Raw genomic sequence first — 23,375 nt, 5'->3', positions numbered from 1 at the left:
CCCCACAACCCACGTCCCCCTTTAAGTGACTTAACCTTCCTGCTGCTCCAGCCCCATAACTGGGTTGCAGCCCTCCCATCCAGACTCAGCCATCCTGCTCCCCCCTTCCCCCAGACCTACGGATCCCAGCCTCCCATCCACCCAGTGAACCGGGGACCCTCCCCAGCTGTGGGATGGCTTTCTTTGACAGATGCCGAGACTGGCTGCTCCTCCCTCCTGCCCATCTCCTTGTCCCTCCCAGCATGCATATCCCGACCAACACCAACTACCTTCCCCCTCAAAATTTACCGACATGCCCCTCTTAGGGCACTGGATACCTGGCAGCACCGTACCCCATCAGCAAGCATGGTCCTGACCTGGCCACCCTCAGAGCACTACCTGCAAACACTAACAGGCCTGTTTCCCGTCCCCCCCTCACACACCTGCTCCAATAACTCAGGCATAGGGTGTGGAGAGTTTCCATCAGAGATTTTTAATAACTTAAGAGAAACACAATGATGAACGTACAGAGGTTTCCAACACTGGTTAAACAAGCCCTTGCCAGACTGAACAGGTCCCAGCAGCACATCCAGCAGGTCCCTGGGCTCTATGTCCTGCCCTTTATTTCACCAGCATGAGTTAGTCCAGGAATGACCTTGGCCTTCATCTCAGGCTGGCACCAAGGAGCCAGTGGGAAAGCTCTGTGGCTCAGTGACATGAGGCCACCGGAGAGGGACTGACTGCATCCAGGGCACAAAGGCAGACCTGGCGAGAGGGTGGCGCTGCATGGCAGCTGGGGGCTCTTGCTGCACAGCTGACAGGCCGGCACTCAGAGCTGAAGATGCTGGCGCTGCCAGGCCCCACCACGGGAGCCTCTGATGGATACGCTGATCAGGCAGCGCCCCCTCCTGTTTGGCCACTGGGAACAGCAGGGACCGAGCTGGCAGGTCATGGATCCTTCCTGCATTGCCTGCAGTCACTGATTGGTGGATGAGGGCAGAAAATAAAACCCCCCATCTGCCCCAAGCTGACAAATGTTGGGGAACAAAATATTGCACAAAAAGTCTGGCCCCTGAACGCTACTCAGCAGGTCTGGGTGCAGACCCCTGGCCATTAACACTCACCGCAGGGGAGCCGAGTGACCCCGGCAAAGCAGCAGCACCCGTTATTTCTCCTGGCCTAGCATGCACGAGCTGCTCAGTGCACCAGCCCGCCCAACAGAGACAGACCGAGGCCGTGCAGCAGACATCGCCCTGACAGTCCCTTGGCCTCGGACAGGGATCCACGTTGTCCATCACAACTTTGCACACGCTCACTACTTAGCACAGAAAGGTCCCAGATGTGGCATCAGGCATCGTTCCAGTCACAAAGGCATCTCCTAGCAGCGGGAGTTGGGCTCCGTGCCAAGGACAGTGTCCCCGCAGCGCCCCATTAGGCAGCAGGGGCATCACCCACATGCAGGTCTCGCCTTGTTCAGCGAGACCACTGAACACTGCATAGCATCGTGCTTCTTGGGTGCAACTCAGCAGGATCCTGGCCTCTCCATGCTACCGCCTGGTGGGTCTCTGCTTGAGCACTCGGATGGACAGGGTGTTGGCCCATAACAGCAGTTCGTTGATGTGGGCCAGGCCAAGCCTGGTGACCTTGGCACCGTTCACCTCCAGGATCTCGTCCCCCACTCCAAGAAGTCCTGCGTATAGCTTGGCTGTGCTGGCATCTGCCATCTCCTGGACGTAAATACCTGCAAAGCAAACAGACACACCACTCAGTGCCCCAGTTATGCAGAGAGGAAGGTGCAGCTTCCTAGGACTAGGATCCCTGCACCAACTCCTACCCTTCTTCTCAGCTCCTGCAGTTGCTGATGTTGCACACTGCAAACAGACCATTGCTTAGGTCACTTTGGCCCAGCTGCTCTTCCTTTGTGAGTATTAGGTACAACTCTCCAGTCTCCATCTGGTCAGAACCAGGCAGACGTTTCAGGCCAGCTCTCCAGAGAGCAGGGGATGAAGGCAAACCTAGAGTTATGCTGGAAGACCAACTGGGAAAGCTCTGCGATCAGACCAGTTAAGAGAATGAAAATTCTCACTGTGGCATTTCACTAAGGTGGAGAGCCAAATCAGCGCACACAGGGATATTCTTCAGCTTATAAGACATTTAGGGCAAGGACTCACTCCTCCTATGTTTGTACATTGGCCAGCACAATGGGGCCCACCTGGGACCTTTGGACAGCACAACGATCAAAAACTATCAGCTCGGCGCACATATTCCCTGCATGTGCGACTGACACCCGCTGCTTCGAATTTCTGACCTTCCTGTTTGCTCCAAGTTTCACAGCGTGCCAGACTGTGAAAGGTCAGGATCTGGAGTGGTCCAAGACCCCATGGTGCACCAAGCCACAGAGGGATCCAGATAGGCTGCAAGTTCACTAAAAACCTTTGGCCCACACTGCTCCAATGGTGAGCGCTCGCAGTCAGAGAGGGGTTCAGTTTTCATGCTTGCTCAGCTGATGGCCTCTGAAGCAACACTGCCAATAAGGGTGCCTGCTGGGGCACTGAAATCACACGTCTACTAGTGACGGGACCACAGCCACCACTCACTGCACATCGGCCGCCAAACCACCCTGTCTCTGTAATTTGGGCTGAATTTGGAAGCAGCGACAAAGGTACAGACCTCCACCCCTCATTACCAGCACCAGGCAAGCCCTCATGTTCATTTCTTAAGGTAGGACAGGGATGCTGAGAGGGGCTTAGGCCGCAAACCACAGGACCATCACTGGCCGTCCATCCCTGCCTGCAGGCCACCTGTTGGCCATTCCTTGCTGCTACACCACAGCAAATGCCGATATGAGTCCCCAGCTGTCCGTACGGGGCGGGGCATCTCCCCTGGGCAAATAAACATCAAACGTGCAGCGCAGTGGGGAAAGCAAGCAGCAAAACACATGCACAACAGATGGGAAAAGAGAAGGCCGTGCCTGCCAAGAGCTGCAGTGCATTCACCCACAGCACTCACAACTGCACAGTCCCAGCTCCGCGCCAGTCTGTAAGAGGAACTCCGCCATGGTTAGGGGGTTCCGAGCCTGTGAGTCACGACCACCCTGCCAAACGGGAGAGGGGTCCTGGTGTGGAACAGGCTGAGACTCACTGGCCCTCTTTAAAGAGCTCTTCAGCCATTGGGCATATGTAAGTCCTTAATAGCCAACTTTCCTTCTCTTCCCCCAAGGGGCTCTGAACGGCTATCCTTGTTCTGAGTCTCAGCTGCGGCGGTGCAGAAGGAACTACCCCCGGAGCCCAGGATGGTCGGGCTAGAGGCACCCAGCAGGGCTGCTCGCTGGACCGGTTCTGTGGATAAACCGAGGAGTCGGGGCTGCAGAGCGGTCATGGCAATAAATTCACTAAACGTCTTCAGTGGAACATAGTATCCCAAGTCAAGGCTGGTTAAATCAAACACCAGCCTCCTCCTGGAGCCCACCTACCTGATGCCAGGAGTTAGATGCACTGCAGCACTGCCAGGAGCCTGGCTGGGAAGAACCCTGGAATGTCTGGAGTCAGTCAGGCCCTGAGCCTTACCCGCTTCAGGGGGCTCTTCTCTGTTTGGAATGGGGCGATAACAAAGGGCTAGCCTGAGGCTGGTGGAGGTCCCAGAGCCCGCTACTGCCTGAGGGCTGCTTTCCAGGATGGCACTCCAGGGCTCCATGGGGATTTGCAGAAACAACTGGCCCCGGACACAGGCGCTTTCCCCCACCCCGGCAGAGGAGGTTGAGGATGAGAGATCTAGATGGGGTGTTTTGGGAGCCACTACTGCTGACAAGCTAACAGCCCAGGAACTGCCAGGCTGAGTCAGCCCAGGGGACCATCCAGTGCATGCCCAGTGTTCTACACGGGCCAGCAACAGCTGCTTTGCAGGAAGGTGCAAGACCCCTTGCAGCAGGCTAAGGCAGCCACCTCGACCGCCCTGGGCTGCCATGTCCCAGGGGTGATGCTCATGGGATGCCAGAAGCAGGGTGCTGCTACAGAGGCCCCACTTATGGAATTTGCTCCCATCCAAAACATTCCTAAGCCTGCGACTGGCTACCCATAGGTCACACTGCTGTCTTTGTCCAGGCTCCCTGCAGCCAGGGCCAGCAATCCTGAGTATTGAGCCGACAGACTGGCTTCTCTCCACCTCTTGTCCCATAAAGCTGCAAGGGGTCATGGTGTCATTGCTCCCCACCCCAGGAATGACAATTGCTCCCAGTCCAAGCTGGGTAACATACACAGGCACCGAACATTATCGCCTATGTACAACACACCACAGAAAAAGCCCAGCTCCCTTCCAGCAGTAAAGAATTAACACACGCCATTCTCAAAGCTGGGCCACAGCACAAACAGGAGACCGACCCAAAGGGGAGACAAGCCAGGGGTTTCAGCCTGGCACACACACCAGGCAGGCGGGGACTAACAGCACTAAGCAGGTGCTGAGAAGGGGGTATTTTTAAGGTCTCAGGAAGCTGCAACAAACCCTAAAAGCTACTCGATGGTGCTCCCATAAAGCCCCATGTGACTATTCACAGCAGGTACCTGTGTCAGGTCGACCATTCCCTGAGGAGACACGGAACCCAAAAGTGCCCTGTGGGGGGCGCTGCAGCTCCAGCTGGCTGGTTCCATCCGGGAAGACTTCTACCACTCGCCCGACTGTTCGCACCAAGTTGGGGGCGCCAATGTCCTCCACGCTGAGGGAACGCCGGGGCGGAGCACCCACTTTCCTGGAGAGAGAAGGGAATGAGCCAGAGGGAACATTACTGCTGTGTGGAGCAAAGAACCCACCACCCTTGGAGCAAGGAGGTGTAATATCTCAGCTACTGGAAGTAAAGGGCTGAGGCCTAGAGCTTCAGACAGATCCTTCATCTTAGGGTCACAGGTTCAAGTCCAGCGTGCACTCTAAGGAGCCTGAGGCAAGTGGTTGAAGTGTTACTACCTAATAAGGACATCTCCTTGGTTCTCCGGCTTCAAGGCAAAGGAGACCCCAATCTTACCAAGGGGAGTTCAGGGGAGACTCCTGAAAATTAGAAATGGAAGAGACCTGCAGCATTAGATCCTCTAAGCCCATCCATCAGGAGCCCAGGTGGGGTTGTCTCCCTCTCTGCCCACTGACTCCAGGCCTTTGTTCAATCCGGTTTCAAATGGCTCCAGCAATGGGGCTCCCGTCACTTCCCCATAGGCTAGCAGGTCACGCACTTACAAAGTTTTCCCTGATATTCACCTGGGTTTTCCTTTCCTTCATTTCATCTCATCTCTCTTCATTAGACCCTCCTACCCACAACGGACCAATCCAATCAGCGCTCACACTAACAAGCAGCTGCTTCCGAATCCGAGTTCTGCGTCTGCGTTCTCCACTGCTCCCAGAATGGAGGTTTTAACAATCTAGGCATGAAGTGTGCAAGGCCTTCCTGGAGCCAGCTCCTCAGGGGTAACTTGCCCTTTGGAGGCAGTTAGGCAGAATTCCAAGCAGGTGCCAGGTCTTTCAGACTGTCTGGAACTAGGGTCCTGTCTGTTCTGCCCAGACGTTAAAAATCCAGCAGCACATTTTGCAAGTATAAGAGTCTCCCCCGCTGTGCCTGGCTCAAGCATCCCCCATGCCATCAGTACTGTGCTATCCGCCAGCATCCAGCCCGGAGGTGACTGCACCGTGGTGGTGAAGTAATTTCTATGGCATTTAATGTGCCTTGGGGTACAAGTGCTGCATCTACCTCTCCTCCCACTCAGAGTATCATATCCCTCTTCAGCCCCCTTTGCTGGCGTCCCCTGCCAGCCCTTTGGCATCACAGTGACAGTCTGTCTTCCTGGTCACCCCTCCGAGGCCCTGCCTGCATCTCCACTTTTATTTCCCCCTGTTCATCCCCCCTCACCCAATCTCCTAGAGGGCTTCTAGGCCCCTCTTGCTCTTTCCCCAGACGTCACAGTACCCAGTGGAGATGGAGCCCTGGCATGGGCCAGCCAAAAGACACTCCTCCCAGCACTCCTGTGTATCACCCTTATTACACTGGCACCTTCTTCCAAGCTGTCCCATGCACCAGGAACTCCTCCCTCAACACATTCAGACCCCCTACAGACAGGCCCAAGCTTGGCTCCTTACCAGAACCTCCCCAGAAAGAACCGCACACAACCCAGTGTACCTGAAATAAAGTGATGTCCACACTGGTTTGCAACAGAACTGCTCAGTGTGCAAGGACCCTATCTCACGCCAGACTTTGTGCAGCACCAAGCAGGCAGCCAGAGCTCAATAATCAATTATTTACTACTGCACTGGCATTACCACTAGTAGAATAAACTTGTATTACAGACTAACGTAGAACACTATCACCCAGCACCAGCTGCAACCTGCATTGCAGATCGGTAGCGTCAGTGTTCTCAGAACAATTACACATCAGCAGAGATCTGGAGTGGGGTGAACTGGGAGCGCCCCTGGCCCTCCCACATTCCTACCTGTCAGCTGCTTTGCTTTCCCCTGGCTTGCCCTCCAGATAAAAGCTGGAACGGTCAGACTTGCCCAGGAGAGAATGCAGGTTCTGTACTGAAGAGGCTTTCCTCAGTTGGCAGAAGGGTGACACCTAGTGGGAGAATGAGAGTACTGAAAACCAGAAGTAGTTCTTGGGGAAAATCCAAGCAAAAGTGTCTTTTGCCAGAAGGGGATGCTCAGGGACCTCCCAAGAGACCAGCATTTTAAACCCCAAATCCTCTTGAACCCTCTGAAAACCATAAAAATCAACAGAGGAAGAAAAAAAATCCCTGTTTCTTCCATCTCCCCAGCATCACTGTATTAACAGAAATGTACTAACAGGAGCGTCAGATAGAAGAACCTGGGAGGTACTTGTCCTGCTCTACTTGGCACTGGTGTGGTCTCAGCTGGAGTACTGCGTCCAGTTCTAGGCACGACACTTCAGGAAAGATAGGGATAAACAGAGAGTCCGGAGAAGAGCAACAAAAATGATAAAGGTTTAGAAAACCCAACCTCTGGGGAAAGGTTAAAAAACTGGACATGTTTAGTCCTGAGAAAAGACGACTAAGGGTGGGGACCTGATAACAGTCTTCAAATATATTATGGTCTGTTGTACAGAGGACTGTGATCAATTGTTCTCCATGTCCACTGAAGGTAGGACAAGAAGTAATGGGCTTAATCTGCAGCAAGGGAGTTTTAGGTTAGATATTAGGAAAACTTTCTAACTATAAGGACAGTGAAGCTCTGGCATAGGCTTCCAAGGGAGGCCATGGAATCCCTGTCATTGGAGGTTTATAAGAACAGGCTGGACAAACACCTGTAAGGGATGGTCTAGGTTTCTTTGGCCCTGCCTGCCTCAGTGCAGGGGGCTGGACTAGATGACCTCTCGAGGTCCCTTCCGACCCTACATTTCTATGAATCTATGCTCAATGCCTTCCAAAGAAGCACTGGGCTGTCTTGCTTTTATAATCACAAGTAAGCACAGAGTTAATGACGTTTGAAGACAACTCCGACACCTTCCAGGTTAGCTCAGAAACTGTGCACCCCTGAAGGAGTCCGATGAAGCCTGCTCTCATAAAATTCCCTCAGCCACCCTGGACTACTCAGCGCTTGTTGGGAGCAATGTTACACAGGGCCCCAGTGGGACTTTGGGCCAATTGCTTTAGCAAAGGGACTTCAGTTTTGGATCAGTATCTCGACTCCCTATAATTAAAGGCTGCAAACAGATTAGGTTATAGACCACCCACCCGGCTCCAGTGCCCTCCTGGGCCTGGGTATGTCTGACCCTGAAAAGGCCCAATCAGCCAGGACTATGCAGAAAGTGAGACTGAACCCAGCCTGAGTGACCTATGCACACCCGCACGAGCACACACACACGAGCACCCTCTGTTGTCTGTTCCCCACCCCCACTACACTCTTCCATCTTCTTCTACCTTGTTCTGTTACACTTCCCCAGCTCTTCTCATCCCCTCTGCTATGCCTGGGGCACAGGTTCAGCTGTGCTGACCAATTTTCTTGTAAGCCTCACTCCGCAGTCTGGCGCACAACACAATGGAGCAGAGGCAGACTGGCAGGACGTGAACAGACAGGGGTGAGCTTAAGGATGCTAGTGCAGCGCGCTCTCAGTCAGTTCAAGCTGCAGCAGCCCGCATACTCTTCAAAGGAAATAACAGAGTATGTCAGACTTAAATAGTACATCTCTGCAGCGTGGTCTAGTGGGTAAAGCACTGGACTAGGACTCAGGAGACGTAGGTTCTATTCCTGGCTCTACCACTGACGGACTGGCTGATCTTGGTTAAGTCCCTTCTCCCTCTGTGCCTCAGTTTCCCCATCTGTAAAACGAGGATAATGATACTGTACTCCTTTGTAAAGTGCTTTGGGATCCAGTGGTGCAGGTTGCTGTAAAACCTAGGGATTATGATGATTTAGCATTGTTCTTCCACAGATCTCAATGAGCTTCCTCTAGGAAGGAGGGTAAGCGTCCTAACTCCCATTTTACATAAGGGAACACTGAGGCACAGAGAAGTAAAGTGACTTGCCCATGGTCACAGAGCTGGAAATCACACCCAGCACAGGATTGTTCTCTACTACGCTATATTCCCCAGCGCTCTGTCTAGTCTATGCCATGCACAGACCTTGTGTTCCACCTCCATTGTAAAGGATCTCACAACTGCCAGACCTGCAACATGTACAGAGTCGCGCTTGGGACTCACCAGGCGCAGTGATTGCAGGGAAGGTGCTTTCTTCAAATTAGAGCAGTCAGTGGCATCTGCCGTGGCTTCTGGGGATGGAGCCAGGTTTGGCGCCTCAGGGGGAATCTGATCCATGCTGTAGCACCGGAACCTGCCCAGTTTCTGCTTGGTGCTCTGGCTGAGGGTGCAGAAGAACTTTTTCAGCCCTGATGCAGAAGAGCCCCCTCCTTTCCTGCTTGCTGCAGCGGCCGACGGCTTCTTTGGCTCTGGGTGGGCATCCAGTGGTTTGCTAAAAGACAAGGGGTTTCCATTTCAATAGAGATGTCAGAGGTTGCAGCCAGGCCCAGAGCAAACACTGTATTAGATTCCAATAAGAGAGAACAGCAGGTGAGAGGTTTGTTTTACTAAGAGCATCAACAACTTCAAGTGGCACGGCAGAATCCTGCAGCAAAGACACATGCACACAGGGCCCGGTGGATGTATTTGATGGCCTGTGTGAAATGACTTGACGGGTCCCGTTCTTAATAAGCTGGTGTCCATATCCTCAAAGCCACCAAGTACAAATGGCACCTTCCTGGCCATCTCAGCGGAGAGGCAGAACTTCCTTCTCATGTGGCAGAGCCAGCAAGACACAGCAGCACGGAGAAAGCCTACACAGCCACTGTCCATGTGTTCTGACAGGGAAGGACTTTCACCAGCACTACATTCTCTAAAACCCAAGAAGAGCAGCTGTAGACGTTCCCAGTGTGCCAATGTAAAAAATACAGAGTAAAAAGGTTTCAGAGTAACAGCCGTGTTAGTCTGTATTCGCAAAAAGAAAAGGAGGACTTGTGGCACCTTAGAGACTAACATTTATTTGAGCATAAGCTTTTGTGAGCTACAGCTCACTTCATCGGATGCATACTACAGTACGCATCTGATGAAGTGAGCTGTAGCTCATGAACGCTTATGTTCAAATAAATTGGTTAGTCTCTAGGGTGCCACAAGTCCTCCTTTTCTTTTAGGGTAAAAAGGAAATAAAGTGGCTCCTCTGAGTGACAGTGAATGGAAAAATCCCTTAGCGTGGCTTTGGTGCACATACTCTAGCTATGAAAACAATGTCAGCACCTGGTTTCTGCTGGGTGTCTACACAAGGGTGAGAATTATGCATGATCAAAATTTAAAACAAATACATGAATGGGTAGAAACCATAAGCCACCAGATTCTTCAGCCTCAAACCTGCAGCTTGGGGAACAGAAGTGGAGCACACACAAAATTGCTAGTGAAAAGAAATCCTTGAGGTTTGTGTCCATTCTTTCTCTGGCTTTTAAGCCCTGTAAACTATTCAGTTCCTAAAAACTGGCTGGGGTGGTAGTGGGGAGGTTAACTTATATGAGAATCAGCTCTGGGAAACCCAGAGAAAAACACAAGGTTTATTAAAAGGCAAGTGTATTTCAAAGTAAACGTTATAAACTAGACTGTTAACTTGCCATGAGTAAAACATCCAGACTCCCCTCGTGAGAAAGATCGCAAGGACTAATGGAGAGTATTGTACAAGGTAAGAATAAATTGCACACAAATAATCTGCATTAAAACAACATTATATTACGGCTGCAAAGTAAAACACTCAAAAATTAGGAATTGGCAGAATACATATTGCCTGGGCAACCTCGATTTGGCTCCGTTGTGCACACTTAATTACTGGGTCACATGCTCTTTCGTCCTGGGGCCCCGCCTCATTCCGCACACAGGATGGGCGGTGTTCATTTAACTAGCACCTATTCGACATTTTGTTTTAGCCTCACTGTTCAGTGAGTGTCTCCAGGCCTTATTTACTCCAAACTATTCAAACCCTGGTCTGAAGACAGAATAAGTAAGTTCCTCGTGGGCTCTCTACAGTGCTCATCACTGCAGTATCAGAGTGCTTTACAGACGCTAATTGGGTTTTTTTCACGACAGCCCTGTGAGATGAGGTGGTATTATTCCCATTTTACAGACAGGGGACAGACACAGAGAGCAAAATGAGGCAGAGAGATTAAGGTCAAAGGTGTCCACTAATTTTGGGTGCCAAATTTGAGACCCCTAGGACCTGATTTTTCAGAGGACTTGGTGTTCTATGGCACTTCGTATGTTCACAACACAGCTCCTGTTGACTCCAGATGCAGCTGAGAGAGCTCAGCCCTTCTGCAAATCAGCCCCAGGGTCTCACGTTGGGCACCCGGAGAACTAGGAACACACAATTAGTGACCATCTGTGAAAAGCTCGGATTAAGTCAGTGTTTCTCCACCTTTTCAAGTTGGCAACCCCTTGTTCAAAGTCAGATATTTTCACAATCCCCCTCCTTTTATCAGAGTAAAAATGTAGCCGTAACAACAAGGATCATTTCATCTCTGTGTTTTGAGAGATACAGAGATCTTGACCTTGAAGGGTAAGAGTGTGTGGGGAGTAAGATTGTCTTTGCTTTAGGCTGTAATAAAAGAGTCAATGCCACACACCCCCACTCCTCCCCACGATTGCCTTTCAGGACTCTTCCCACTCTCCTAGGGGCTGTGGCCAGTGTTCCCTCTAATTTTTTACATTCATGTGCGAAATTAATTTTGTTACGTGCACCAATATGGACATGATGTGTGACATCACCTTCGTATTGGTGCACGTAACAAAATTCATGTGGTGGGGCCGAGGGGTTCCGAGTGTGGGAGGAGGTTCAGGGCTGGGGCAGAGCATTGGGATGTGGGGGGCTGAGGATGAGGGGCTTGGGGTGTGGGAGGAGACTGAGGGCTGGGGCAGAGGGTTGGGGTACAGGGGGTGGGCTCTGGGGTGGGGCCAGGGATGAGGGGGTTGGGGTGCAGGCTGCCCTGGGGCTGCGGTGGGAAGAGATGACTCCCCCCCAGCCCTCTCTTGAGGCAGCAGCTCTTGGCCAGGGGAGAGGTGCCTCTCCCCAGCTGCAGCAGTTCCAGCAGGGCTGGGCTGAGGGAGGGGTTCCTCTCCCCAGCAGCTCCGGCGGACCTGGGCCGGGCTGAGGGAAGGGCTCCTCCCCTGGCTGAGGCAGGTCCACGCTGGGGCCGGCAGGGAGAGGCGCCTCTCCCTAGCCGTGGCAGCTCTGGCGGGACTGGGCTGGGCCAAGGGAGGGGCTCCTCCCCCGGGCGCAGCAGGTCCGCACTAGGGCAGGTGGAGAGGGGTGCCTCTCCCCACTGCAGCCCTGAGCCCCTGCGCGGGGCTTAATAGGCAGCTGCGCAGCCACACAGCTTAGAGGGAACTTGGACCCATCGGTTGAGGAACACTGAATTCACTTGCCCAGCGTCACATAGGAACTCTTTGGCAGAGGAAGGGATAGAATCCAGTTCTCCAGGACATTATTCAACTGCCTTAACCATAAGACCATCCTCTCTTCCTCATTCGCTACACACCTTCCAACATCACTATACAATTAGGATTCACCCCCAGAAGCAGGTTGAGCCTGTGCATTAAACAAGTCAAGGGTCCTGTGGAAACAGTAGCATGGAATCATGTAATTAAAGACTAACATAACGCATGCGCACAAGGGGGCCACATTAAGATTGCTTTAATTCTGGAATTTCTAACTGTTGAGTCCTTGACTTTAAACTTGAATAACATTCTTTTAACATACTTTGTGTGTGTAATTTCCTAGGTTCTAGAAAACAAACCAAAAAACCAAATTCTATCACACAGACACCCGCACAGTTCATCAGCAGGGTTGGAACCTTTAGATTCACATCACAGATCTCTGCCATTTAAGCTAACAGAGTAACTGATAGCAGTAGTAGGTTGTCATCCTCTCTGCAGACTAGAGGCAGAGGACATGCACTTTGCCAGGGGGTTTCACAGATATTTGCTGACATCAAAGCAAATTCCCATCCGGGCTGTGGATGGGAGGGTGCTCTATTTGTCAGACCCTTCTGTTTGACCCCCCACACTTAACCCCTTCTGCTCCATCCCTTACAGCCTGTCTGTGTTCTGTTCCCCGCCCCAGCTCCTGGTCCCAATTCCCTTCTCCTCATAGCCAGTCCCAGTCTCCATTCCTCAGACTTCTCATCCACATCCCAGTCTCCTTCCACAGCATGTCTCAGTTTCCCACTCTCAGCTCCTCAACTTATCTGTTTCTCCCCAACCCATTTGGCCTCCAGTCATCCCCCACCCCCACTGCCCTGTGCACTGGTCCCAGTCTTCCTACCAGGCTCCTCATCCAAACTCAGTCTCCCCAAGCCTGACCCCTCCGCAGGTCCTTGTCCCAGTGTTTCCCCTCTTTGGCTCTTTGCCCAGCCACAGGTAGATCAGAATGATCCCCGAGCTACTGGACGAGAGAAAAGCCAGGTTTTCAGTGACGTTGAACACGTGCCTCGCACGGTGACTTCCCCTGGAGTTATGGCTGGTCAGCATCTGGGGGGGAATCCCAGAGTGCAGCCCCCATCACCACAGACCAAGGTCACTGAGTCAGTGCCAGATGGGAATACAACACCCTGTCATCAAAGCTCAGCTACAAGCCCCTTAGTGATGACTGTGATGCTGCTGTAGCCATGTTGGTCCCAGGATAATAGACTAGGTGATGGTGACATTTCAGTGGGAACTGCTAAGAATACACCTCCCTGCGCAGACCACACCCATCATGCATGCCTGATAGCACCTGGATTAACCTGCAAGCAACCCAACACCTGGGTGGGATTCCGGGACTATTCACAAAGGTCTGTGGCAGGCCCTGTTGACAGACAGCAATGAACGGAAGCAGTATGGGTACACGCAGGGAGAGGTGGCCTCTCCTATGGGCAGGCAGGCGTGTGAGTAAGACTATCACTGTGCTTTAAATTGCCGTTGCTACAAGAGCCACCATAGTTTGGCTCCAGTTTACTACCCCACACCAGGGTGGGCTGATCAAACTGTGGAAAGACCCCCAGGTAAGTTTCAAACTCTCCCAGGCCTGAAGGAGCAACACTGGCCGTTAAACTAAGTGGCAGAAACTACAATTTGGGGAGGAGTGGTAGAGAACAAAGAAAAACATTTGGGATGGAAGAAGCTGGGAAGATCCTTTCGTTAAAGGGTACAAAGAAAAGGGCAAAGACACAGCAGTACCAGCACTGGGGGCACTGAAAACCTCTCGATGCTGAACAGAGATTCATTTGGGTCTACAATGAACACCATGACTCGGGATCAGGTACAACTAACCCCTTCATGTCTTCACTGAAGGATTATTTGTTTCTAGCGTTCTGGGATGTGGACGGGAAGGGGGGAAATGCATGCTGGCTGGGGGATATTTTGGGAAGCGGCAGCAGCAGCTTTTGGGGGGAGTCACAGTGGGGAACAGGAAGTTTCTGGCCAGCTCTAGGGAGGGGCTGACAGAGGAGGAGAGATGGGCAGGTAGGTGGATGGGAGAGCAGAAGCAGCAGGGGAAGGTTTAATACTGGCAGGCTGGCTCCCCACCAATTAGCAGCTACAGCTGTGCCAGCCAGCCAACCAATAAGCTGTGCTACCCTGCTAGCAGCAGCTGGGGGAACAAAGAGCCAAGGATGCGGAAAGGGGCTGCAGATCTGGAGGATGGAAAGTTTGCTGACCCCCTCTGGTCAAACAGCTGTTCTCAACTCCCTCTGAAGGGGGACCAGAGGATGACAGACATTTACATATGCACAGTGCCTCATTACCAGCAGACAGGTCCATCTTAGGCCTGGGGACCTAACTGCCACACCCCTGCCTGCTTTGACAACCCCACTGCCAGGCGGAGCAGCCAGTGCATGGGTTGCCAGTCTCTCTCTTCTGTTTGCCACCTCCGTGGTCACAAGCATCGCTCTGCATACCAGGCACAACACAAGCCCACCCATAGACCCCGAGGGTCGTTACTTGCAGCCACAGAAGGAGCCGTGCAGGTTACAGATGCAGGAGTCAGCCCAATGCCCAGCCGCTCAGAGCCCTTCCACTGATGTGGTTACAGAGCGGGGAGCTTGCTGTATATTTACTCACCTCCCTTCCATGAACCGCTTTGCTTGCTCTGACCCAGACACTGGCACTTCCCCACTGGGTAATGGACTGGCCTGGGGGGGGTCGGTCTCCTCAGCTGCCAAGGAGAGGGTGATGCCAGCTGAGCAGACGGCACTGGGAGCGGCAGAGGGAGCAGCTGCTGAGGATGGACCTATCATGACAGTAACAGAGTCAGAGACGAGCACCCATTGGCTGGTTCAGAAACAGGCTCGGACAGGAAGGCGAGTCTGACCCAGTTATTGGAGTCAGCAGGGACGCAGACCTCACTCAGCCGGACCCACTGTACTGCAGGAGCAGGGATAGTTTTCATTACTCTTCCTAGATCCCCATTGAAATGGAGCTGCCAGGACCTCAAGTGACACTTGACACCTTTTAATTTGGAGGGTCTAGTCTCTCCCCAGATACCCATTCCCGAAGCCTCTCCTGCCCCGCAGACGGTAGCTCCCATCTCAGCTGGCTGAGCAGACTCATGCCATGCACCTGGGACTCTCCCTTCACCTGGATGACAGTAACCCCGCTCTGCCCCCTCCAGTTCTTTAACATCTGTCCTGGATTGGGCAGCATCCATCGCCATTCCCATATTAGCCAGCCTCACCTGCCCCCCCCCCCCCCCCCGAGTCTTATCCCCAAGCACAGCAAATGTGTGATCCTGGCACTGCAGCCTGATGACCAGCAAGTTCAGGCGTTGATGAGCTGCCAGAGGGGGGCAAGTTCTACCAGTGAAGAATCTCTGCTCCAAGAGCCCGCTGCTTCCCTTGCTGCAGAGTTCAGATCTCGAGACTGTCTGCAGGAGCACCAGAGCTCACTTACCTGTCCCGAGAGCAGGCAGGGACGTGGCCAGGTCTCCAATCAGACAATGCTTACAAGACCCCAATGGGAAGCCAGCTCAGTGCACGGAGCATAGGCATAACACAGCCATGTCACTATGGAGGCCAGCAGCAATAAGCCCATCTTACCTTTACTCTCTCCCAAGGAAGTAGGCAAATTCTGGACACTCGCAGCCCGCTCTCCATGGCTCAGAGCCACGCCAGCAGCCTGGCCATCATGCTGACTCTTGGCCCGTGTGTTGTTGCAGTTATTGGTGGACAAGGCCAGGAGTCGGCCCTTGGAAAGCACTTTCGGGCTGTGCTGGCTTTCCTGCTCCTCCACAGACCCACGCTTGCCCGGAGGAGATGTGGGCCGAGTCACCAGGTCACTGGTCTGGTCCAGGTGCCCAGTTTCATGGCCTGTCAGCCTGTAGCTACCCATCAGGAAAGCCTTCCTGTAAGGCACAGGGGAGGAAGCTTTCCCAGTCAGCGGCGGGGCGGGGACCCGAGCCAGCAAGTTGTAGCCTGGTGCCCGCTGCTTTGATTGTTGTTGGGAGATGCCTGTTGCCGGGCTGGGTTGGCTTAAGTTGTTGGCTGGCTGAGGGGCGGGCGCAGAGCTTTCCAGTGTGCCTCTTTTGCTTGGGATTGACGGGGCTGATGGCTGACCCTGGGCAGGGGGTGGAGGATGGACGTGCCCTTGCTGGACGGGGCCGAGCACTGCATCACACCAGCCACTGTTCTTCCCAGCCAGCCCAGGTGCAGCTGGGAGTTGGCCACCTTTGGAAAGTGCTTCCACCCCATTGGCTGTTGGCTTGGTCACCTGACCCTCTTTTAGCACCAGGGTGTCCTTCAAGCTGGAGTTTCTTTCCTCACTGATGTTCTCGCTGATGACAGCCCTGCCAGTACCAAGCGCGTTGTCAGAGACCCTGGCCCCTCCACTGCCGCCATTTACCCTGCACTCCTCCTGCCCCGCCTTCCGGCCCCTTATGTCCTTCTCCGGAGCACCAGTTCCCCTAGGAGCTTGGTGCCCGCCAGGCCAGCGGCCTCTGGCATCCTGATAACCCTTGGGGTGGGAGTTCCCTGGCCCAGCCTCTTCACTGTCAGTCCTGCAGCTGTCAGACGTGTCGGTGCTGTCTAAAGCTGAGTCCACGTCGTCTATATATGTGACGGCCCCGATGTACGTCTCCTTGATCCGCTCCGTGTGAACGCGCTGCCGGGAGGGGAGAATCCAGAGGGGAGACCCCCTCGGGCCCAAAGTCCTTCCTCTCGCTTCCTGCTGGGAAGTGCTTGGCTCCCCACTTTCAGTCCCAGTGCTGATTATTTTATTTTCCTGAGTTACGCTGTGGCCCTCCGATAGGGGCTTAACAGTCTGATCAGCCCTGTCGTCCATGTTCTGATTAACTGCTGAGCCGCTGAGGTAGGAGCCACAGGTTCTGCACTTCCCCTCCGCACTCAGTACAGTGGGCTCAGCCTTCTCAGAGCGCCCCCTGCTGGCCTGGTGCGCAGACGTCCCTGCAGCCTGCCCACAGTTCTGCTGCTCCTTGCCGGCTTTACTGACCCCGCTCTCCTTGCGGTGGAAGTCCCCGTTGATGTAATCTGAAAGATCTGGCTTGGAGACCAGTGGGCTCTGGCCCAGAGTCAAGAGGACTGAGTCCAAGACCCGCTTCTGACGCAGTTGCAACCTCTCCAAATAGCGAACTTCGGCATCCCGGAGAGACTCGTCCTCAAAGCGGACACGGGATGGGGATAGCCCTCGCTTCCTGGGCTGCCCACAGCAGGATTCCCCGCTGGAGGAGTCACTCAGGTTCCCACTGGCCTGGGCCTCCCCATCCCTCAGAGCGTAGCTCTTCTTCAGATCCAGAGCAGTGCTCCCGCCGGCATCCCTAACATAGCAACACAAGGACAGAGAGGACGGTTATGGAGTCGCCAACCAGTCACTTCTCCCCTTTTATGCCTGCAGGGGAGTCCTGCCACTCTAGCATACTCTGGGTATACAAATGGCTCCACCCTGTGGAATGGATCCTTGTCCATCTGAGTGATTCCAGGACCCAGGGTCAGGACTCGCGCCTCGCCCAGCCCACCTCCCTTTCCCCAGGAGGCAACTACATCCACCTTAAATCACCCCCTTTTGGAACAAGTTTCCCTCCTTTGCTACCAGGAGCCAAGGGGATAAGTCCAGTGCCCATGGTGAAAATCCCACTGAAACCATGACAGAAAATCTTAAGGGACCAATGGGTTTTGGGGCTAAAGGCCAATGGGGTGCAAACTCAGTCCAGCTGCTGTTCAGATCAGTAAATCAATCTGTGATAAGTACAGAGGAGAGTAGGAGCACCAGCACAATATGAACAGATAGGATAGATATGGGGGTGCCCTACAGGCCGGGCTAGGCAGCAATATGCAGGGGATCTGTGTTTGTTTTTATGCCTGGATCTAGACTCTGCTGGCCTAGGGAGGTGTATGGGGGGGGAGGGGAAGCACACTGGGCCCTCAGGAAAAGTAGTCCTGACACATGGCTCAACACTGACCTCTTCAACAGATAAGGGAGCGGTGTGGCCAGGCTCCCTCAGAGGTGACTGGGACAACAGGCCTTGAAGGATTAAGATTATAAAGGAGGAAAGTGGGAGGGCCTTTGGCACGAATTTGGCTTGGGCCATTTCAAACACAACACGCCCACCACCACCACCCATGAGAGAAGAAAGTGGCGGGGGGGGGGGAGGAGGGGGAGAGACGCTGAGCTGCCTTGTGCGTCAGAAATCGAGATTTCCTTAGTGATAAGCTGTTACCATACCGGGGGAGGGGGGGTTTAACTGCCCCTAGAGCTGTCTTTGGGCAGAGTAACAGAATCTGCAGCAGCTGGGGTGGGATTTCACCCAAACCGTGTATGCAAATAAGAACAGAGCCACACTTATCAATTCACAGATGTCAGTCTGAACTCTAAAGCAGTATCGCTGATCTTCCACTGACAGCACGGAGAATGAACATGTCACGCCTGGTTAGCCTGCTTTTCCCTTCCCAGCTCCCTTCACTAGCTTAGTCTTGAGTCCTATATGCAATAGTCTTCAGCGAGCATGAGGGATTTTCCACCCTCCACCTCATGGTTAAAGCGATTCAATTAACCCCTATTCACTTTCACTCAGGCGGAGGCACGGAGCTGACCAGCAGAATCTCCCAAGCCCACATCACTTGTGAGGGATTGTTAACAGACACACACATGAGTTATCTATAATCCGAGGTGGGTTTGTTGCAGGGCGACTCTCTCTATTGCTATGTATTTATTAGAGCTGGTTAGAAGATTTTGGATAAAACTCTATTGTTGGACAAAATACACTATTGATTTCAACAAAGTTTTCAGTAGTAAGGTTTCGGCGGTCCAGGGTGGACTCTGCGGTCACCTTAAGAGAGACGTGAATCAAAAACCTAACTTTTCACTCAGAAAACAGACATTTCAACTCCATTTCCATTTTGTGAAAACATGTCAAAGGGTTTGTTTTTGTTCTAGTGTGGAACAAAACCAAACAAATTTTGAAACCTCACAAGCCAAAACTGTCATTCTCCGCGGCTCTTGAGTTTATTTTACTCTGGGAGACCTTTCTGTATCATTGGTGAAATCAACTGATCTCAGGGAGCCAAGAACTTGCAGTCGGTGCCTCTGTCATCATAAAATGAAACAATGACACCCCATTCAAATCCTCTAGAGTCAACACTAGTGTGTGATCCGTTGTATGTGTCTATCTGGTACGCATGGAGCATGCGTACGGTGAAAGTGTAACAGGCTTCTGCTGTACATGTGATATTTGTTTATGTGGTGTAGTGGACTACAGCAGTGTCTCTGAACCCTTTTGATACCAGGAACCGGCTTGCTGCCTTTTGAAACTGTGTCAGGGAGATCTCACGGATGGCACCAGTCCACAGACTGGTAGTTGAGAAATACTGGGCTACAGAATGCCTACAGTGTGTCTGCATCTACATGAAAGCAGGGGTGCTGGAACAATTTGCATAGTGGGGGTGCTGAGAGCCATTGAACCAAACTGTAAACCCTGTATATGATGGAAACTACTTCAAGCTAGAGGTGAGGCAGCACCCCTAGCTCTCTAGTTCCAGCACCTATGCGTGAGAGCGAGGATCACAGTCTGGTTCTATTTCCATACATGCTTAAGAGTGCAAGCAAGGCAGGAAAGCAGAAGAATCCTGCAGGAAGACTGGCAATAGAAACAGGTCTCCCTCCCCCTCCCCCGGCATTCCCTGGAGCTATGACGGACATTTGAGGCATTGCACTCACCGCCTGGCCTGGGGAACAGCAGGAAGGATGTCGTGGCTGGCTCGGAGAGGGTTCGTCCTGGCCTTCATGCGGGCTCTTTGCAGCAGCTGCTTGGCCTGCTCATGCCTGGGGCTCAGCTCAAGCTCCTGAGTGGGAACAAAGGCCCTGCAGCCAGGCCAGTGGGGAGCAAGGCGGGGGGATTAGAAAAAAATAACAAGGATTAGAAGTGGTTTAACAGTGACGAGGACGATGCGGCTCTCTCTGCCTGGAAAAACAACCCACGGTCCATCCTCAGACCCACTGCAGGCCTGCAAGCCAGCACTAGAGGGCAGCCTACGCCATCAATCGGAGAAGCCAGGGCTCTCATAAGCCAGGCATGGGCGCCTGCGTCCAAAGACACAGTGATAGACCTGGCCAGAGACAGGAGGAGGAAGGATGGGAGCATTCCGTAAGCAGCCTTACAAGTGGATGCAGCAGCTCTCAGGGGCCTAAGCCAGGTTGAGGCCAAATATCCTGAAAACCTGAACAAGGAGCCCACCTTCAGCCACATTAAATACACCCTCACGGTTTCCACACCGGCTCAATTTGACCTTTACTTAAAGGCAAACTTCTATTCAGTGACTGGTTTTTGCTGGTCCCTCTGGTGGCTATTTACCAATGGGCCAGAGCTGAAGAGGGCCTGCTGGCCCACCCATCCCCTCTGCCAGTACGGGGCTGCGACTGCTAAATTCCCAGCATAAATGTACTCGCAATAGAAGGTTGCAATGCAATACGACTGTTTTTAAGAGTTCAGAACAATTACACACAAGAACACAAAAGCAGATCCATAAAGCAGGCTGCCCTCCTAGAACAGAGGAACAACCCCCCACATCTTGCTCTAGACTGGCTGGCTGAGCGGGATCTGGACCTAGCAGCACATATTCTACAGAGACCCCTACTCTGCAGGCAGGAAAGCCCCTGAAATTTAAAGGGACAGTGTGTCATTTTTACACCACTTTCAATGCACCACAGCACCCTGCAAAAGGATCTCTTGCATAAGTCACCTTAAATATTTGGAAATAGCAAAGCAGAAGCCCTCCAGGGACAAAGTTGCTGGTATTTCTGCAGTTTTGCATGCCCATCACACTCCACAGCTTCAGCTGCATGGTAGATTTACCCAAAAAACAGCAGAATGCTGCACTGTAAGTCAAAGTGAAAATACTTCTCTCTGCTTTCACTCTGTAGATCTCAAAGGGAATATTACCCCCATTTTACAGATGGGGAAACTGAGGCACAGATAATTGAAATGACTTGCCCAAGGTCACCAACCAGGTCAGCAGCAGACGTGGGAGTTGAACCCAGGTATCTTGAGTCCCAATCCCCTCTGCACAGGACCACACTGCCACTATAGCAATAGTCTGTAAACTACGGGGATGACTGGCTTAGCAGAAACAAAATGATGCAACAGGGAGTAAGGATTGTGCAACAGGAGGGACTCTTTCTAATAGGAACTAAACGAAGGTAGCAGAAGCAAAAAGAGCAACAGGCAGGTTCTCAGCCTGAAATCAACCTGGCACTCCCCACCTTGTCTCTCTGCAGCAGCCCTGCTTACAGCCCATTCCTGCAACATCTGTGCAAAGTGAAGAGGAAGGAGAGCTGAAGTTAACCCCTTGTGCACTGGAGACCATGTAGAGGCCCTGCAGCCAGCTGTCGGGCAGTCCCTCCCCAACTTGCTTTCCCCCAGAGTTCAGCTACTCTGTTCCCTGGGAGCTTTTCTCTTTCTAGGAGCACCCTCCTCTCACTGACCTCTGGTAGTCTTATCTCATCCTGGTGCTCATTGGCCAATTAGCTGCCAGTCAGTCACCTAGAGAGTTCACAAATTACAGAGCATAGAATAGAATATCATGGTTGGAAGGGACCTCAGAAGGTCATCTAGTCCAAGCCCCTGCTCAAATCAGGACCAATCCCCAATTTTTGACCCAGATCCTTAAATGGCACCCTCAAGGATTGAACTCACAAGCCTGGGTTTAGCAGGCCAACGCTCAATCTCTCTGGTCACTTGATTGCAGACCTAAAAGTCGCAATATTACAACCAAAAGACTTCAAAAACAGACTCCAATGAGAGACTGCTGAATTGGAATTAATTTGCAAACTGGATACAATTAACTTAGGCTTGAATAGAGACTGGGAGTGGATGGGTCATTACACAAAGTAAAACTATTTCCCCATGTTTATTCCCCACCACCACCACTGTTCCTCAGACATTCTTGTCAACTGCTGGAAATGGCCCACCTTGATTATCACTACAAAAGATTCCCCCCCCCCCCGCCTCCACCCTGCTCTCCTGCTGGTATTAGCTCATCTTAAGTGATCACTCTCCTTACAGTGTGTATGATAACACCCATTGTTTCATGTTCTCTGTGTATATAAATCTCCCCACTGTATTTTCCACTGAATGCATCCGATGAAGTGAGCTGTAGCTCATGAAAGCTTATGCTCAAATAAATTGATTAGTCTCTAAGGTGCCACAAGTACTCCTTTTCTTTTTGTAAATACAGACTAACACGGCTGCTACTCTGAAACTAGTCTACCTAGTTTCCCCCACCGAGATCTGCCCATGCATCTTAGTCCTCACATGTAGCACCCCCTCCTATCCCAGTCAGTTCTGCCAATGCATCTCAGCCCGGACCATTTGTTTCCTTCAACAGCTTCCTTCCCTCCCTTCCCTGCCCCCGCATGGTCCCACATGGTATTGGGGAAAGTCCCTTGGTGGTCAGCGCGGCAGGCGCAGGGTGCAGCTGTCCACCTGGGAGGTGCTGTTACCCAATGGGAATACTTGACCCCAATTCTCCGAGAGTCACACTGGCTCCCTGTCCACTTCCAGGTGCAGTCCAGGGATTGGCCTTGATCTGCGGAGCCTTCAGCGGTTTGGGTCCTGGCTGTCCGAGACACTCCTTTCTCTCCGCATGCCACACAGCAGTTGAGGCTCTTGAATGAACAGTCCCTAAGTTTAAGTCAGGAGGCTGGTGCATTCTCCAGGGGCTCTGGAACTTATTCCCTGGCTGGGTTAACAAGGCCCAAGTTCGTTGCCCTGTGGCCAGAGGCGGCAGGTTTGTATAATTTTTGGTGGTGCCCAGAACAGGCCCAAATCCCGCCCGCACCCCCCACACCTGCCTAACGCTCTGGGAGGGAGTTTGGGTACTGTGTGGGCTCTGGGCTGGAGTGCAGGAGGGGGTGTAGAAGGGGGCTTGGAGTGCTGGGTGTGGGCTCTGGGAGGGGGTTTGGGTGCAGGCTCTGGGCTGGGACAGAGGGTTGGGGTGCTGGAGGGAGTGTGGGGCTGGGCCGGGGATGAGGATTTTGGGGTGTATCAGGCAGGTTGCCTTGGGGCTGGTGGCCAGAGAGGACGACTTGCCCCAGCCCTCTCCCTGCTGGCAGCAGTGAGCTCCCTGGCCCCCCCGGCATGACACTCACCCAAGCCCCACTAGGCTGAAGCTCAGAAGGTCCAGCCAGGATACGCCCCCCCCCGGAGTCACTTGCCAGGAGGGGCTGCCATGCGCTTCCTCCCTCCTCAGTGCCTGCCCCTGGCGCTGCTCCCTTGAGTCTGGCAGCAGCCGTTGAGGGAGCGCAGCACGGAGCTGCAGGGGGCAGCCCAGGACAGGCAGGGACACTTGGGGGAGGCGGGCGGGTCAGCAGGCGCGGCCAGGGGATTTTCCAGGGAAGGCA

General features: G+C 52.9%; 1 protein-coding gene across 3 annotated transcripts in view; it reads right to left on the bottom strand.

Moving 5' to 3' along the window:
- Window positions 1–456: 456 nt before the first annotated feature.
- The window catches only part of KIAA1614 (KIAA1614 ortholog), a 43,637-nt gene continuing 20,718 nt past the window's right edge, over window positions 457–23,375 (bottom strand). For all 3 annotated transcript variants that reach the window (XM_075131509.1, XM_048861778.2, XM_075131508.1), the window contains 7 exons: window positions 19,695–19,838; window positions 15,566–17,298; window positions 14,592–14,760; window positions 8,667–8,934; window positions 6,441–6,565; window positions 4,536–4,720; window positions 457–1,720 (listed from right to left, as the gene is read on the bottom strand). In XM_075131509.1, the coding sequence (XP_074987610.1) occupies window positions 1,527–1,720; window positions 4,536–4,720; window positions 6,441–6,565; window positions 8,667–8,934; window positions 14,592–14,760; window positions 15,566–17,298; window positions 19,695–19,838 (2,818 nt within the window). In that variant the 3' untranslated portion in view covers window positions 457–1,526. The remainder of the gene's footprint in view (window positions 1,721–4,535; window positions 4,721–6,440; window positions 6,566–8,666; window positions 8,935–14,591; window positions 14,761–15,565; window positions 17,299–19,694; window positions 19,839–23,375) is intronic.

Source organism: Caretta caretta, chromosome 8, assembly GCF_965140235.1.
Source record: "Caretta caretta isolate rCarCar2 chromosome 8, rCarCar1.hap1, whole genome shotgun sequence".
Taxonomy (NCBI): Eukaryota; Metazoa; Chordata; order Testudines; family Cheloniidae; genus Caretta; species Caretta caretta.
The sequence above is the reverse complement of the archived record's forward strand: the minus strand, read 5'-3'. Positions and strand labels throughout refer to the sequence as shown.